Raw genomic sequence first — 17,870 nt, forward strand, 5'->3', positions numbered from 1 at the left:
TGTCTGCTTTGGACACGCGCGCCCGACCACCTCTCAAATGGTCGTGACGTAGGAGGCGCGAGTTCGCTATGCAAAATCGTGACCGTGTGACGACGGTGAAAGCGATTGTATTCAAAGATACTTGTACGTCAAGATGGTTCGCGTGTCGTGGTCTAGCCATATGTCTCTGGGTTTGGCCATCGGTTTGCAAATCGATGCAATTGTCCATCAGTATGGACAACAGATCCTATCAGACATGGACCAATGTGTCTAATATTATGTAATTTATTTTTAATTAGGCTAGAAGTATAAGTCAAAACATTCAGTACTCATTTAACATCACTTTGCTTCAAATGCGTCACTTAACACGACCGCAGACAACGTTTCTTAAAAGGGTTACAAAGCAAGCTCTTACTTAAATTAATTACATGCTGTCTCGAAGCTAAAATGTATCAACAATTACAAGTTTTTACATTCAAGACAAATGCGACACTACAGTTCTACCTAACTGACTTCAAGCAAATGCGGAAGTACGCACAAGGTAAGACTCTTGTCTCGCTAGAGGTGCAAAGAGACGATAGCTTTAAAAAAAAACTCTGGGAAATAAGTGAGTGGCTGGATGCCATTTAATATCTGGACTTAACCAGTAAAGAGTCTTTGTCTCAGAAAGAGACCTTCATCATGTCGAATATGGAGAGTATCCTTCCCTGTGTAGCCTAACATGCACAATGGTAGATATAGTTACCTAGCTAGCAGTAGCAGAAACGTTAGCTAGCTAGCCAAATGTAAGAGGGGTTTGGTAGCTAACGGTAGCTAATCTTGTGATGCTCTTAACTTCTGCCCAGTCATTCAGTGGTGAAGGAAAAGTGGGCTTGCTTAACTAATTTGATAACTCTTTGAGTACATCTTCAGTTTGTCTCGCCTGCACTGCCTTTTATATTCAGTATCATAACTCAAATGTATTACCATTAACGTTAGTAACTAAGATAAACCTTCCCTTGACTAGCTAAACAGAACACTTGTTTAACCTCAGGTTTGCTACAAAGGAGCTACAACGCAACTCCAAGAAATGTGACAAAGAGGAAAAGGCAGAGAAGGCTAAAGTGAAGCAGGTTGACTTGTTAAGTTGTATATTTATTATTGGAGACCAAGACCCAGGGACAAGCTGGGACACAGTGTAGCTATACACCTATGTGTGTGTATGCACTTCTCTCTCCTTTGTTTCTCAGGCTATCCAGAAGGGTAATATGGAGACGGCTAAGATCCATGCAGAGAATGCCATCCGTCATAAGCATCAGTCCATTAACTTCTTGAGGATGAGCGCACGTGTGGATGCTGTGGCTTCAAGGGTCCAGACTGCTGTCACTATGAACCAGGTCAGGTCAGCTTTGCTTTCTGATCTTATGTGGAGTGTGGACAGGTAGCTGGAGAGATGCCAGTTCACCTCATCTCTGATTACTAACAAAAACAGAGTGTAAATTGGGGATCAATACACAGTAAAAATTGTTATTATTATTATTATTATTATTATTATTAAAGCAGGTAAGTGAATACCAGTGAAAAACATACCCGACTTATTGACTGCAGTCACACATCCATTTTTCAGGATAACTTCTTATTTAGAGTCTTAGCAGATAATTCCAAGTAGATAAAATGAGCCTACGTTTGCACTGTTTCCTATAGGATTTTTTTTAGCAGTGGGAGCAGGTCTGTCCTCCCTCCCCCTGGCCGCCCTGCCGCCAAATGTTTCACGGAACTGACACTTCTCTGCAACACAAACAAATATATTTATTCACCTCTATTCACACATGATGAGGCATATTTTCAGTTGTCGGCAGGATCATTTAAAAAGGCAACCTCAACTAAATTGTGCGTCTGCCTTATTTCTGATACCGTGGCGGGCCGCCACTACAAAATCAACTCAGAGGAAGCACTGAGTTTGAACTCTTTCCTGTAGTGAAAAATTAACTCTACCACAAATGATAATTTCACCACGTTTTCAACAGTTAGGTGGTTGCATTTACATTCACTTACCTCGTCAACATTGTTAACTTCTTTTCTTTATGATTATTTTTGTGTTCATTTTCTGCCTTTATTGGATTGCAATCATCGGAAGAGATGAATGAAATGGACAGCATCTTAAAGTGCCCATAATCGGCTCATTTTCAGGTTCATCATTGTATTTTGAGGTTGTACCACAATAGGTTCCATGGTTTCATTTTCAAAATACATCATATTTTAGTTGTACTGCAAATTGTTGCAGATCCTGTTTCCCCCGTGTGTGTTTAGGTCTCTGTTTTATCTACAGAGTGAGACATCTCACTTCTATACTATCTTTGTTGGGAGCTGCACATGCTCAGTAGCTCGGTAAGATCCCATCAGCTAGATAACTCTTTCTCCAGCTTTGGTCAGTCCAAGGCAGGATTAGCTGGGAGACTTCTTCTAGACCAGGGCCACTTGGGAAATACCTGCAAAACAGGGACAGGAAGTAGAACAGGGACAGGAAGTAGTTCTTTTGGAGATTCTGGTCAACTAGTGACTGTCGTAGCAGTGTTATGCCATTGAGAACGAGCTAGCATGCTACGGTTAGTCACCTCGTCTCTAGTGACGTAGAAAGCCGTGCAGATGTTGAGCAGCTCACCTGGAGACTGAAGACAGGGGACATTCAGAAACCAGATCGCACTCAAAACACCATGGATGTTTGTTTCCATGTGTGTAGTGTGTAGTAGCACCAGAGACACAAAAAAACACCCCAAATCCCAGAAAAGTGTTGTAATATGGGCACTTTAACCCTTAAGTCACAGGGCCAACCCAACCGACTATGGAACTTCTGAAAACAGAAGACCCAGTAGCCATCCACTTTAACCGCCTCCCGCCATCTTGGTAATCACTGGGAAAGATGTAGAAATCACATGACTTTTACCTGATATCATTCTAGAAGACATACGTAGCTATTCATGTTAACCAGATATTTCACTGTGCATGTGGTTTTTAAAATGCATGTTTAAACTGCAAGTAATTTCAGAAGGTAAAGAGCCACAGTAGGGCTGGGCATTATGTTATTATATTGCTATACAAGGCTAGATATCATCTTAAATTTTGGATATCATATGACAGGTGTTGTATTTTCCTGGTTTAAAGGCTGAGTTACAGCAAAGTGATGTCGTTTTTCTGAACATACCAGAGTGTTTAAGCTGTTCTATTATTTGCCTGTACCCACATAGTTATTATATCGACATAACTGATGACTGATGTGCATATCTTGTGAAAGACCCTATTGTCAACCCTACAATAAAGCCACAGTATTGATTTTGAGGTATTTGGTCAAAACTATAGGGATGTTTGATTTTCTCTAGATCACCCAGCTCTAAGCTGCAGTGTGTGAAATAATTTCAGGTTACAAAAGTTCAAAAGTCGTACACAAAGAAGACAGGCGGAGGGAGAGTGAGCTAAAAAGGCAAGCAGACATGTAAGATAAAGCCACCAATTAGATAATGCCATTAGGCTATTAGCTTCTTGCTCTTACAAGAGTGACAGCCTTTTTAAATGGCTTTAATTCTGGTTAGAGCAGACATCCTTTCATAGGTTATAACTAAACAGCGTCTGTAGAAATGGAAGCATCCACAGTGTGAGATGGTATAGCTGAAAAACACCTCTTTGTGTTGTACTACTGCTGTCTGTCTCAAAAACATGAACACCATGTGCTTGATAATAAACATCTCAACTATAATTTGATCAACTGGTGAATTGGTTTTATGAGATTAAACCGTGATCAGAGTCCTTTTTTGGAATATTAGGCATGCTTTTTGGATGAGAGGTAGTCATGACAAAGTATGTGTTAACAAAGCCTAAAGCGACACCTACTGGAAATAAAAGGGAACAGCACTGTAAGCGTTGCCATGTCTACAGCCATCTGCCTGTCTGACTTCAAATTCCCTGATCCCGTTTTGAATCCAAAAAAAAATAAGCTGAGTAAAAAGGGAGACGACTACAGATGCTCCAACACTTTATTTGTTGTGTCTTTTGCCCAGGTATCTAAATCCATGTCTGGAGTGGTCAAGTCCATGGATGCCACACTGAAAACTATGAACTTAGAGAAGGTAAAAAGTGACCTCATATACATTAACGCAGACAGACACGTACTGTACACATGTCGATTGAGAGTTTAGTAGCCTTTTTTTTTCTTCTTTTTATCTTTCTATCTATACAGATCTCTGCATTGATGGACAAGTTTGAAAGCCAATTTGAAACGCTGGACGTGCAGACAGCTCAGATGGAAGACACGATGGCCAACACCACCACTCTGACAACACCTCAGGTAATAAGCAATGTCCTCTTACTAGCAGGTAATACTATGCTTATGTGGCTACTTATAAAGGCAGACCAACCCTCAGTACAACATATTTGTTTAAATTGAGTGTCTGCTTGCCTGGTCCCTAGAATGACGTGGACGCGCTGTTGCATGAGATGGCTGATGAAGCAGGGTGAGTATGGCCCATAAATAACAGTGGAGACTAGGGCTGGGCGATATAGAGAATGTCAAATATCACCATACTCTTGACCAAATACCTCAATGTTGATATTGTGACGACTGTAATGACTTGGTGGGTAAAGGTAAATAGTAGAAGAGCTTTAACAGTCTTGTAAGTTTAAAAAATGACATCACTTTACTGTATTGTAGCCTGTATAACCAGGAAATGACACTTACCATATTACAATATTACGATTTGATATAACATTAATGTATTGCCCAGCCCTAGTAAAGACAACAGCTAAAAACATTGATAGAGGAGAAACAAAATACATGGAATTAAAACAATAAAAGGGGCGGCCAGGATAGCCCAGTTGTTTTTCATTTTGTTCATTTTAATTTTACCAGGGGAAAGAATCCCATTGAGATAACAATGTCTTTACAAGTGAGCCCTGGCCAAGATGGCAGCACATAGAAGATACACTTAACATACAACAAGTAACAGACAGACACGGATGGACAGGAAGAATACTCTTTCATAGAGTCCTTTTCATTAAAGGCGGAAATGCCCCAAAACAATCTTTAAATAAGTAAATTAAATAGACACAAATTAAAAAACACTGAATTAATTGTACTAAAAGCTTTATTTTATTGACTTTTCCAATAAAAAACAGGAACGTACCTTACTCTATGATTACTGTAACCCGAGGAGCTATGCAGAAACTATGGTCACCAGGTTTTTCTTTTCTTCTTTCTTATTCTAGGTTGGATCTCAACCTGGAGCTCCCTTCAGGCCAGATCTCCTCCCTGGCTTCATCTGTGGCATCAGCAGAGCAGGTAACACATCCACTCTTATCATTATGAGATTGCTATATTTGGAGTTTTATATCCTAGGATAGAAATGGTACATTATTATTATATTGGAAGGAAGTGTTTCTTTGTCTCTGTCGCCTAGTCCTCGCTCTTGGTGGGAACTGTTAGATTTCTGTAAATAACATCACAGAGTCCGGTCTTGACCTGCTCTTTTATGAAAAGCGCACTTGTTGTAATTTAGCGCTATACAAATAAAACTGAAATGAATTATCTTAACGGACTTTGGCAGTCTCACATGAATTAGTGTCACCCAGATTTCAAGTTATACTCCATGGAAACGCTCGACTCCTGCATTAAAAAAAAGAACAGTGTCTGTTGCTGGAATTATGCACTTTGTCACAATGAACAAAAATCTGCAATGATCCACACTAGGCCTGCTCCATTAATCGTTATAAAATCGCAATCTCCATTCACCCTGTTCACGTTTTTTTTTTTTTTTTTTTAATGACTGATTCTCATTTATTTTACGAGCCGACTGCATGGTGGTTTGGTGGTTTTCACCAAATCAGACAGCCTCTGGTGGAGCGTTGGAACTTCATGGAGTAATAATGTGACAAAAAAAATCAGCTTTTTTCACCTGAACAATAACTGTTTAGACCATTCAATTCAATTTTTTTTGTAGCATCACATAGGGCTGGGCAATATAGAGGAAATCAAATATGACAATATTCTTGACCAAATACCTCGATGTCAATATCGCAACAACATTGTAGGGTTGTCTACTGGTGCTTTAACAAAATGTTTTTTACACATTGATATTTTTGATATATGATCTCCAGAAATTATTTAATGACTTAGTGGCAAAAGGTAAATAATCGAAGAGCTAGAAGAGTCTGGTAAGTTCAGAAATTGATATCACTTTACTGTGATGCAGCCTGTAAAACCAGGAGAAGAAAACACACACCATTAGGGCTGAACAATATGGTGTTTTTATCCTTTTTCATTTTTATCTTCTATGTAGATGCTCTCCCCTACAAAATCACCGCAGTAGTCGAGAATGGTTTATTTCCAAATAGAGCTATTTGTGTCATCTTTAAAAAATACTTTTTCTTTTTTCATATTGCAATATATATAGCGCAGGGAAAAAAATATTGCAATGTCAGTTTTTTCTAGTAGGTCTAGACCAAACTCTATAATTTATAAAGTCCCAACAACTCCATTAATTCCCCAAAGAGCATTTAGTGTGACAGTGGCAAGAAAAAACTTGTTTTTAGGGAGAAACCTGGGACAGACCCAGGCTCTTGGTAGGCGGTGTCCGACGGTGCTGGTTGGGGGGGTTATGTAATGTAGTGGCAATAACAGTCACAGTAAAGATTATGGAACTATGACTAGAAATAGTAGTTGTAGTAGTTCATGATGTAGCGGGGCACTGGAGGGCGTAGCCAACATAACCACTGTGGTCACACAAGTCAACAGCTGACAGGTGGATGATGGGGCAGGAAGTGTTTGAGTTGTAGAAATGTTTTAATATGTTTTCCATTATGCCAAGCCCCCGTTGGAATCCGTTGTTACCAACGTTATTCAAGCAAACCGCAGTTTGTGAATGACAAACTGTAACTTCACACTTTACACCTTCCCTTTCATATTAACAAAGGGTTAAATGACACGCTGAGATGAATGGCTTTCAGTGCAATTTCTAAAGCGGCCCCATATTTATTTATTTTTTGGACTTGAGTTCCCCGTCCTCACTGTGTCACCTGTTTTGTGCTGTCATCAGGATGAGCTCTCCCAGAGGCTGTCCAGACTGCGAGACCAGGTGTCATAATGATGTCGAAAATAACAAGACCCGGAAGAGGGAAAAGAGCAGGAGAAGCAAGAAGAGACAGGGTGTACAAAAAAAAGAAGAGAAGTGGAGAATAAAGCAAAAAAGGTGCCATGTGCCTGTAAGTTCTGTGGTCTAGGTCTGTTCTCGGTCTGGTCTGCCTAACAGCAGAAAAGGATTGAGAGGAAAATATTTCCAGTCCTGACATGAAGTGCATCATATGCACTTCTTCCATTTTTATATTCATTGGAACACTCATATTTAAAATGTTTTGTGATTATTTATCAGCCCAGCAATAGGACACTGCTGTGCTGGCATGTTCTTTATGTTTTAATTATTTTTATTTTAGGTTGGTACACCTTAGACAAGTAATATATATAATATAAAACTATTGTGTACTACTTAATGGCTAATATCTCATTCCAAAGTTGGTATATGCTATGTATAAAGTTCAAAGAGCAATATTTATTATTCATATGTGTATTTATGAACTGCCGGCTGATTGTAATGTAACTGTAACCTGCATGACTGAGGATTTGGGGACCTCTGGTTTTGATACTTTGCCAGTTTCTGTTTCAGCTCTAGTGTTAAAACTTAAAGGTATTTTATTTATATTTAATATTTGGTAGGGCTCATTGGAAATGGTTGCCTCAAAACATGCTGTGATGAAAGCTGGAATATGGTTGATTTTCGGCATGTAGTGTTAACAACTCCAGGGGCTCACCATGCACTTGTACGCCAGACAGGGACTCATTAAAAGAGTTTCCGACATGTTTTACTTGTCATGTTTTTTGTCAGTTTATAGCTGTGTTTTGGGCAAATATGCATCCCCGGACATGCCTCTGTGTTTCCATCTTACCCCTCCTCTATCTCTCCTCCAACAGGGAACAGATGAGAGGTCAAAGGTGTCACCTGTAGAGGAAGCGGCCCTCTGCCGCTCGCATGCCAGTGCCTCATTACACACACACACACACACACATAGACACACATAGTTCACCATATCCCAGGGGGGAGGCGAGTCTCAGCTGGGAGCCATTACAGTTGCTGCCCAAACACACACACAAACACACACATATCTATACATGAACAACCCCGTAGCTGATGGGAGTCCTCTGGAGTGACACTCATCCACCTCTGACCCTTTTTGTGTCCTTCCTAATCATCATCAGCGCACACTTAACTACATTTACAATCATCATCAGTGCCCCCAGACTTACACAAGTCTCTATTTTGCCTATTACGCACATACTTCTTCAAGTCCACAGTCGTAGGAGATCAACGAAAAACACTGACCCCAGTGATCCAACAGCTGTCAGTCATTTCTGCCCGGAGTTGGATCACCTAAAATTCAAATTCTCTCTGTCCCTCTGCTGTCATAGTCCCAAATCTGTTTGGTTTGAAATCTATTTATAACCTTCAGTGGCCTATTCTTTTAGTAGGAAATAAACATAGATAGTCTATCATGGTCTGTTTTTCTCTCAGCTGTGTGCAGGGATGCCTTCTACAGATGTCCTGGAGATGGTTTCTGTGCGAGCACTGCTCTGGGGGAGGCCCGTGTGCGTGTGTGCGCGTGTGTGCGCGTGTGTGCGTGTGCGCGTGTGCGCGTGTGTGTGTGTGTGTGTGTGTGTGTGTGTGTGTGTGTGTGTGTGTGTGTGTGTGTGTGCGCGTGCACGCGTGTGTTTGTCAGGTGTTGCATGTGGCTTTCCCCCAGTGCCGTCAACACCTCCTTGTCTTGGTTCTTAGAGGAATGGTACTTGCTGAAAGGCTGGGATCCGGTGGGCCGGTGGTCCTGTCCCCATGGCCGACCTGCCTGCTTCTGCAAAGGGGGGAGCGGGGGGGGGGCTCTGCTCAGAGCCACACACACGGGGAAAAACTCCAATTGCAACAGACCACTACATGATTCACACACAGGAAATGAAACGGTATGTCCAGATAGTCCAGAAAAAGATACATGTTGCCAAAGTCCAGATCTTTATCTTGAGAATAAAGTTGAATATCTCTTTTAAAGGTCTGTCTTCTCTGAATAATCTCCAACAGGTTTTAGAAACAACTATGTAATGTGATGCTTAAAGGAAAATAGGGACTGCTCACCAGGAATACATTGTTTATTTTAAATGAATTGATGTCAGCCTTTAGTCAGGGTTAGAGGTTTTCCCTGTAAGTGGTACCAAATGACATAGTTATTTCTAGGAAACGTCCCAAGAAATAAATGTCTTTTAAAGCACCCATATTATTCTCATTTTCAGGTTCATAATTGTATTTTGAGGTTGCACCAGAATAGATTTACATGGTTTTATTTTCAAAAAGCACCATATTTTTGTTGTACTGCACATCGCTGCAGATCCTGTTTTCACCCTGTGTGTTTGGGTCTCTGGTTTCAGAGTGAGACATTTCACTTGCTTAAGCTACAGAGGGAGACATCTTCTAGACGAGGGCCACTTGTGGAATACCTGCACAACAGGGACAGGAAGTAGTTCATTTGGAGATTCTGGTCAACTAGTGGCTGTTGTAGCAGTGTTTTGCCATTGAGAACGAGCTAGCATGCTACGGTTAGCCACCTCGTCTCTAGTGACGTAGAAAGCCGTGCAGATGTTGAAGAGCTCACCTGGAGACTGAGGACATTCAGAAACCGGATCTCACTTAAAACGGCATGGATTTTTTTTTTCTTCAAGTTAGTTCGTACAAAATGACCAGCAGTCCCAATCCCAGAAAAAGGGATTTGGTTTTAATAATATGGGCACTTTAAAAGTGACTGACCTACAGAATAAACCAGATGTCCTTAAAAAATTTGGTGGTGCATATTTACAGTGTGTATTACCGCTTTGTGTTAGTGCATTGTCATAGTATAGAGAATTATCATATGTATAAGGTGGCGTTTAGAGTTTTTACAATTAGGCAACACAGGCTCTTTTCCTCTCCTTGCCTTCTTTCTCCCCCGTAGACTCCGTGACGGGTCAGGTCAAACACAGGAAGCCGAGCTGATTGGTTCTACTCAGATATCGATGGGCATGTGTGACCAATCGTTGCTGCCCAGGGCTTTCCCCAGTCTCTCCTGCTGTTGCTGCAGAGAAGTGTGTGTCTAATCGTTCCAGCCCACGGCTTTCCCCAGTTTCCATTTACTTTTTGACCATTGCTTCCAGTCAGATGTGTTAACGCTGCTTCTAATCAGTTTTACTGTCTCGCGTACACACATAAACACACACACACACACATGCTGACACAGCTGGCCCCTTCCATCCCTGCTCGCCAGAGCACGCTTCATTAGGTTGAACCTATCCCCTGCTCACACCATCATAACCTCTGTCACACACATGCACACACCTGATCCTGCCACCCCTCTACTTGACCCTCTCCTCACCCCATCACCCACCCTGGTATCTCTTACAGTCAAACAAGCCGTGAACATGGAAATGTAGCCTTGTCTTTGGCTCTTTATTGAGGCTGTCTGCCAGTCTTTGTTTCTACACAGATGAATGCAGTGTGGTGGAATGTGTGCAACGCTTCATTATTACATTATAGTTCATCACCTTACATTGGCAACTGTGGCCTCAGGCTGAATCAAACGAATAGGAGTCCTCATTCACCCCATGTGCTTGAAAACTTTAAAAACACTTCAGGTCTTTGGCTCTCCGGGGTGCTCTTTGTAGCCAAACTAGCAATTCAGCTAAAACCTGTTTGGTTGAGGCATTCATGTGTCCAGGACAAACTGTAATGAAGCTCAGTTTAAATTCTTTCAGGAAGACTTCTGATAATTCAATTACCGCTCTCTCTTCCTAAAACTTTCAGGAAAAGCGAGCCACCGTCCTCCCCCCTTCCTCCTCCAGTCACCCTGGGTCTTCCTCCAGCAGAACACTCCATCGACTCCTTCAGTCTGGTGTTTGGACTCCTTCGCTGTCACCACCAGGGTCTAGACTCCATTGGGGGGATATGTCTCGTTTCTCTACCCCTTTATAAACGACGGGCAAAGCAGATGTCAAATCAGATGTGCCAAATTGGAATCTTGGCCCGTATGACCTCATAAGGGGCAAGATTCCAGATCGGCCCATCTGAGCTTTCATTTTCTCAAAGGCAGAGCAGGATACCCAGGGCTCGGTTTACACCTATCACCATTTCTAGCCACTGGGGGGGTGTGGTCAGGCTGGGGGAACTCATATAAATGTTTAAAAAAAAAACTCATAAAGTAAATTTTCACGCCGTGGGACTTAACATTTCATCTAGTGCCATTATAGCCTATTAGGTAAAAATTTTAAGGAATTCAATACTTTGGGTTATGACTAAAAACCCACAAAACCAATGATACTCCCATCAGCCTCAGCTATACTTATACCATATTTGGTGCAGATTAGCAAATGTCATCTTGCAACACCATAGAATTAGAATTAGAGTAGACCTTCCCATTCAAATCAATATAGCAGGATAGTAAAAGCAACGGCCATTGTCTGTGTACCATTGCCATTGCAACAAAATGAGACCGCCGTAGCAGGCTTACTTCCGCGAAAAATGTTCTTACCCACCTCAAGTTGTGGGCTCACTGAGGTGAGGTTTTGCGACAAACGAGCAGTAGGCTACAAGGCATCGAAAGGCCTGTGTTGTTGCCTTGCTGCTAGGGAGGAAATGAGGATTGCTGGATTCAATCGCCTTGACAAGAGACAGACGAAAGTAAAACGCCTGTTAAGTGTGGACGGCAGGCCACAACAGAGTTTCCAAACCAGTGAGTCTGAACTGTAAACAGTTCAATGACTGTGTTCAGCTCAGATCGCCAGCATTGTTGCATGTTAGCATGTAGCTCAAAGCACCACTGTGCCTAAGCACTCTTAGTCTTATATATGTATCTTGCCTGTTTCTGCATATTTCATGATGATTGTGTGCTACTTAACAATGAAGTGTTTAATATGAATGCAATTTTTAACATGTGATATCTTCTTTTAGGTTCCTGGAAAAAGAGTACACACAACTGAGATGACAACAAAAAGCCCCGGTAAATCAGGTTGTATTTACTCTTTTGTTGTTACCTTCAAACTTTGACCTATTTATTTCAGATTAACATGGTGTAACTAGAGTGCGTCTAACTGGGCAGTGAAGTTGAAGGGATAATAAGGTGTTACTCTATAGTTGGAGACGAGATGACCTCTCCTGATGAGAGAAACAGGAAGAGAGGAGGCCTATTAATAGGATTTATACATCTGGAATTACATTATTATTTTAATACCAGTGGATATGACAGAGTGGTGTGTGTGTGAAATGATTTGTTAGGAATGTGTGTGTGTGTGTGTGTGTGTGGTGCATATGGTAAAACACTCTGCAGGTCTGCTGTTAGTCACACTCCCGCGTCTCAAATTGAATTAGCGCTGACAGCGCACAGCGCCAGCCGCGTGTGCATGTGTGTGTACTGGGGGCACTAACTGTTGGCAAGCTATCTTAATATGTGTGTGTGTGTGTGTGTGTGTGAAACAGAAGAGAAAGAGGGCCTTCCCCCTGAAATCAATTAAGCGAGTATAGTCTTGTAGTTGTGGGGGCGAGGGGGGCACATCCTGTCGAGGGCAGCCCAGACAGACAGCACCATCTGGGGCAGCAGGCGGGTCGACCCTGGGTTGAGACATGAAAGAAGCAGGCCAGGGATAAGAGGAGAGGAGAGTACAGGCCAGCGTTAAATCACTCTTTTCTCCCCACCCCATACCCTCACCCCAGCCCCTTATCTGCCATCCGATACATCAGCCACGGAGCATCATTCTCACTCAATCACTCGCCATCATTTTCCTTACTCTCCCCTCTCTCTGTATCGGTCCCAGAAGGGCTAACCTGTCATACACAGGAAGCGAGAAGAGGAAAGAACGATCTATCCCTCTGTCAGAGATAGGGGCAAAGAGAAAAAGAATATCTCACATCTCTTGTTCCAAAAGAGTTGATTTATCGGTCCATATTTAATAAAAAAAAAAACAATGCCAAAGAGTGTCTCCCACACCCACACACACACACACACACACACACACACACACACACACAAATGCACCTGTAGAAGTCCCCTCCGGTGCATTAGGCTGGAAGGAATTAGCACACACACTCTTTCTTTTAGGGGGGAGGGACGGCCCGTGTGATGGACAGTCGGGGTCAGAGTGTGCGCTGTGTTTGTTGGTCATAAGCTGAGTGCTGACAGCCCTCTCCCAGCCACCCTGCACCCACCCTGCACCCCCCACTGCACCCACACACACAGGTCCATTGATGACAATTAGCAATCGTCTGAACAGAAAAGGTTGATGACATTAGGAGGCTGTGGTAAGACACGATGATTCATGTGACTGTGGCTGTTATAAAGTTAAACCTATGGCGGGATTAGCATCCAGACATGGCAGTGATGGAGGAAGTAACCAGATCCATAAGTCAAGTAATAGTTTCAATACCACAATGTAAAATACTCCATTTGGGGCAAGAGGGTGTCAGTGGTTTAAATCAAATCATCCGATTATTGTAGCCTAGTATTCCGATTATGTACCTGTAGGGGGGGGGGGGGGGGGGCTCTATAGAGAAACCGGTGAGCAAAAAGTGAGAAAACAGCAAGGAAATGACCAAAACGGCATAGCACCCCTTTAAAGTCAAATTTAAAAACACACTGGATTATCTAAGAATTGCATTGCCCTTGGTAAGAATGTACTTATGATCCATAATTCCCCTTGTCGGTTTATTATAATAATACTGGATCATATTACTGATGCTTGATCATCTAACCAAGCAGTACTTTTACATTGTAGTTGGTTGAAGAGGATCTTATTTTAACTGCTTTATATACTTTTGGTTAGTATAATCTTAAACCACTGCATTTTATCTTACAAACCAATCGTGTGTTTTTTAAGTAAAACCTAAATGTTACAATAGCTGTGAAATAAATAGAGTAAAAAGTGCAATATTTCCCTCTAAATTACAGTGAAGTAGAAGCATCAAAGTATCAAAGCACTAAAAACCTTGATAGTAGGTACTTTGCTTTGTTTTGAATCTGTGAAACAAACGCACACGCAGCCTCGTCGAGTGTTCACTTCACAGAAACGAGCGAGGAAAGGTGAAATTAGAGAGGTGAGGTGTGAGAGAAACAGGAGCTGTTTGGGTCATTAACACTTTCTCTGATGAATGGCACGAGTGTGAGGCCCAGATGGAGCGCTCCGAGGAGACCCCCAAAACACACACGCAACTACAAAACATGCAGGCCAGGTGCCAGGCCACATGGTAAAGCAGTTTGTCCTCCACTCATCTAACCTCTGCTCCTGTAAGACAGGGGCCTGTCAGGGAGCACATGCCTATGCAATGCCCCAGTGACCCCTGTCTGCACACTGCTGGCCATACCGCAAGCGAGTACACATGCAAATCCACGGAGGCTCCTGGATCTGTCCGCACTCCTGTGATCTAACGCTGCGAGACTTCTAATCTCAACAGAGGATCTCACAGTCTCGGCTCATATTAAAAAACTGTGTTTGTTTCCAGCAACCGAGGATGTGTTCAAGATGAAAAGGGCAACAGTGACGGGACAAGAGGATTTTCCCATCCTAGGAGGAAAAGTTGGTCTGAGCAGCGTTTGCCTGCTTGATAAGCACAGTAGAAGAGCGCTTAATCACTGTTAAACTGCCCTTGCTTTTCACATTACTCACACTGTGTAATTCAATTTCAGCCACAGCTGGTTTCACTTTCAACTTTACAGCTGAGCTCAGTCACGTCCCATAATCCGACCTGATAAATAACGAGCTTTTATTGAGTTTGTAGAGAAAATAGAGTCCAGTGTAAACCTTCGCAAGAGACTCACTGAGCCAAACATGAGGAGCGAGGCTGGAGGGCACAAAGCGTGTGTGTCTGTGTCTGTGTGCGTGTGTGTGTGTGTGTGGTTGTGTGTGTCTGTGTGCGTGTGTGTGTGTGTGTGGTTGTGTGTGTCTGTGTGTGTCTGTGTGTGTGTAGGTGTGGAGGTGTGTGTACATGAGAGTGGTTGTAAGCGAGTGAATGGCAACTATTATTAGGATATAACTGACTGTAAGTATGTGTGTGTGTGTGTGTGTACATACGAATGCTTGTGAGCGAGTGTATGGCAACTATTATTATTATTTCTATTACTATTATATGAGATAACTGATTTGTGATTGTGTGCGTGCGTGCATGCGTGCATGTGTGTGTGTGGAGGTGTGTGTACATATGAATGCTTGTGAGCAATGGCAACTATTACTATTATTATTATTACTATTACTATTACTATCATATGAGATAACTGATATGTGTGTGTTTGGGTGGGTTTGTGCGTGTGCGTGTGTGCATGCGTGTGCATGTGCATGCGTGCGTGCATGCATGCATGCATGTGTATGCGTGTGCGTGTGTGTGTGTGCGCCATGTATGTTAATCTAATGAAGGCAGAGTGTATTTACACGTCCTGACTCTCTGCCGAGCTTCTCTCCTTTCAGGATGCCATTTCACATGATTGGAAACAAATGACTCCAGGGTCAAATTTCTCTCATTTTACTGCCTGTCAATCACCGCGGAGCGGTCCAGAGACGTCCCTCGTTGTGTTATTAGAAAGTCAAAGCCGCACAGTTCCCATGTTATTTCTGCCACCACCTGCAAGAGGATTAGGTTGACACATCAAGAGCATTTCCAGCGTAAAGGGGACAAACAGTTCTGTTAATCATCGACAGGCTGATAAAACGCTCAAACAGAAGTTTGATAAGACAAGAAAGACCAGTATGAAAAGACACTCATAATATAATTAATGCATCAAAAGTGTACACCCTTAATTTTCAAGACACAAAATGCAACTCATTTAACGGAATAGTTAGTGAAACACTCTTATTTGCATTCTTGACCAAATATGCCTGAGAAGATTGTCTTATATTTGATTTTGTGTGTGTGTGTTAGACATGGTCTGTATCCATGACGTTCCATTTCCAGGATGGCTAGAGTGCTGGCTGAAATTCCGGCAGATATCACATTTTTTTGGCAGAATGTCCGCTTTCTTTTGCTTTCTTTGATGTTTTTTTCTTAAATGGTGTCACCTCGACTCTACTCGTCTATTTTGTTTGTTGACTATGTAAAAAAGTCCCTGTTACCTGCTTGCAGGTAAGTTTTTTAGTATGACCTCCGTTGAGGTTCCATGCGAGCCGAGGCGATACCAGAAGCTGCTGATTGGTCGGAGAGAATCGGGATTTTAATAGTTTAGCCAGCGATGGGTCTTCTGGCAACACGCTGAGAATCTAAAGCAACACACCTTGGACGTTCTGTGTGTGTATCGTGTTAGGTCACGGCAGTTTCCGGCGGCGTCGCTAAGACAGCCAGCCACGCATGAGGTGGTCCTAAATTGGCAATGAAATTGCGGAGGACTATAGTTACCTGGTCCTCAGATCTCTGCAGGGTAAATCCAGACAGCTAGCTAGACTATCTGTCCAATCTGAGGACTATGGTTACCTGGTCCTCAGATCTCTGCAGGGTAAATCCAGACAGCTAGCTAGACTATCTGTCCAATCTGAGTTTTCTGTTGCAAGACTAAAACTACTTCTGAACGTACCACCACAACAAGTTCCTTCCTAAGACTATTTAGCAGCGGCACCGTGGCTCCGTCCGGCGCTTAGCCCCGCCCAAGACGCTTGGGATTGTTTTAAAGAAACACCAATAAACCAGAGGACGTTTTCTCCCATCCTGAAATGCTGTGTGGACTAACCAGACCCTCCTCCCCAGGGTTGTGGAAGAGGGTCCGGCATTGTGAGACTATGTTAAATATAAAGCCAGCAGCTGGTTAGCTAAGCCTAGCATAACAATTGGAAAAAACGGGGAAAAAGTTAGCTTGGTTCTGTCCAACAAAACCACAAACCGCCCAACAGAGCCAGGCTAGTTTCCCCGTCTCCAGTCTTTATGCTATATGCTAAGCTAACTCGCTGCTGGCTGTAGCTTTATATTTAGAAAGTGGTATAGATTTTCCATCTAAATCAGCAAGAAAGCAAAAAAAGGTATTTCCCATATAGTGTCAAACTATGTCTTTTAACAAAAAGGTGGTTGTTAGCTCAGTGCCTTATAGATTGATGTCAAGCTGTAGCAAAATATCTGTACATGCTAAATTCCAAACTTCATTATTCCCTGCTAGCATTCATAGTAGTGTTTGCACACTATTAATGACAGGTGCTCACGTCCTACTCTATGTGACGTGTCTTTCTGTGTTAACTCTTTTGGAGAGCGGCAGGTGCAGAGGTCAGCTCTCCTGGAATGAAAGCAATCAGTCTAATTCAAAGATCAGGAATTAGTCTGGAGTTTAAAATGATTGTCCCACACAGCCATACATGGAAATGACAGACAGTTTCGAATAACCAGCGCAGATTATGGTCTGTCTGCAGACAAAGGCCCGGCTGTTTGATAGCAGCGCACCTGACCGCTCGCTGAAGCACGGGCCATCCCCCGAACTGAGTTCCTTAATTAACTCCTTCCTGCTATTTCCACGTCCAGCGCGCATTAGCTCACTGCCATGACAAGCAAATTGCTGTTTGGTTATGACCGTTTGTCGGGAAACGGGCCATTTCCCCCGCTTTGCCTAAACCGCTGTTCCTCGCTCTGCTCTGGGGAGAAGGAGGGAGGGAGGGAAGGAGGGATGGTGCAGGGCTTTGAGTCTGAGATGAAGGCAGTAATTATCACATCAGCGGCTGAACGGGCGTGCCCCCTTTGGTATGGACAAAAACACCCAGCATTATGTTGGCCCACAGTAGGTTTTCGTTCCCTGTTTCTCATGGCACACTAGAATTCACCGAGGCCTTCCACATGTCTCCTCACAGCAGTATT

The 17,870-nt window shown here is 42.7% G+C and overlaps 1 protein-coding gene and 1 long non-coding RNA gene across 2 annotated transcripts in view; both read left to right on the plus strand.

The window, feature by feature from the left end:
- Positions 1-17,870, plus strand: part of LOC117951790 — a 265,968-nt gene that overhangs the window by 199,206 nt on the left and 48,892 nt on the right. The gene's annotated exons all lie outside the window — the stretch shown is intronic.
- LOC117951786 (charged multivesicular body protein 1b-like) lies at positions 491-7,173 on the plus strand. The gene is made up of 8 exons (XM_034883690.1): positions 491-676; positions 994-1,091; positions 1,209-1,355; positions 4,011-4,079; positions 4,190-4,297; positions 4,420-4,463; positions 5,215-5,287; positions 7,041-7,173. Exons 1-8 carry the CDS (start codon positions 661-663, stop codon positions 7,086-7,088), a joined length of 603 nt encoding a protein of 200 aa, XP_034739581.1. The 5' UTR covers positions 491-660; the 3' UTR covers positions 7,089-7,173.

Source organism: Etheostoma cragini, chromosome 10 (genome assembly GCF_013103735.1).
Source record: "Etheostoma cragini isolate CJK2018 chromosome 10, CSU_Ecrag_1.0, whole genome shotgun sequence".
Taxonomy (NCBI): domain Eukaryota; kingdom Metazoa; phylum Chordata; class Actinopteri; order Perciformes; family Percidae; genus Etheostoma; species Etheostoma cragini.

Bases quoted from the DNA above. Each gene is read 5' to 3' on its own strand.
- LOC117951786 (XM_034883690.1), top strand. The intron at 4,464-5,214 runs GTGAGTATGGCC...TTCTTATTCTAG, and splicing joins GAGATGGCTGATGAAGCAGG to GTTGGATCTCAACCTGGAGC. The intron at 5,288-7,040 runs GTAACACATCCA...TGCTGTCATCAG, and splicing joins CTGTGGCATCAGCAGAGCAG to GATGAGCTCTCCCAGAGGCT.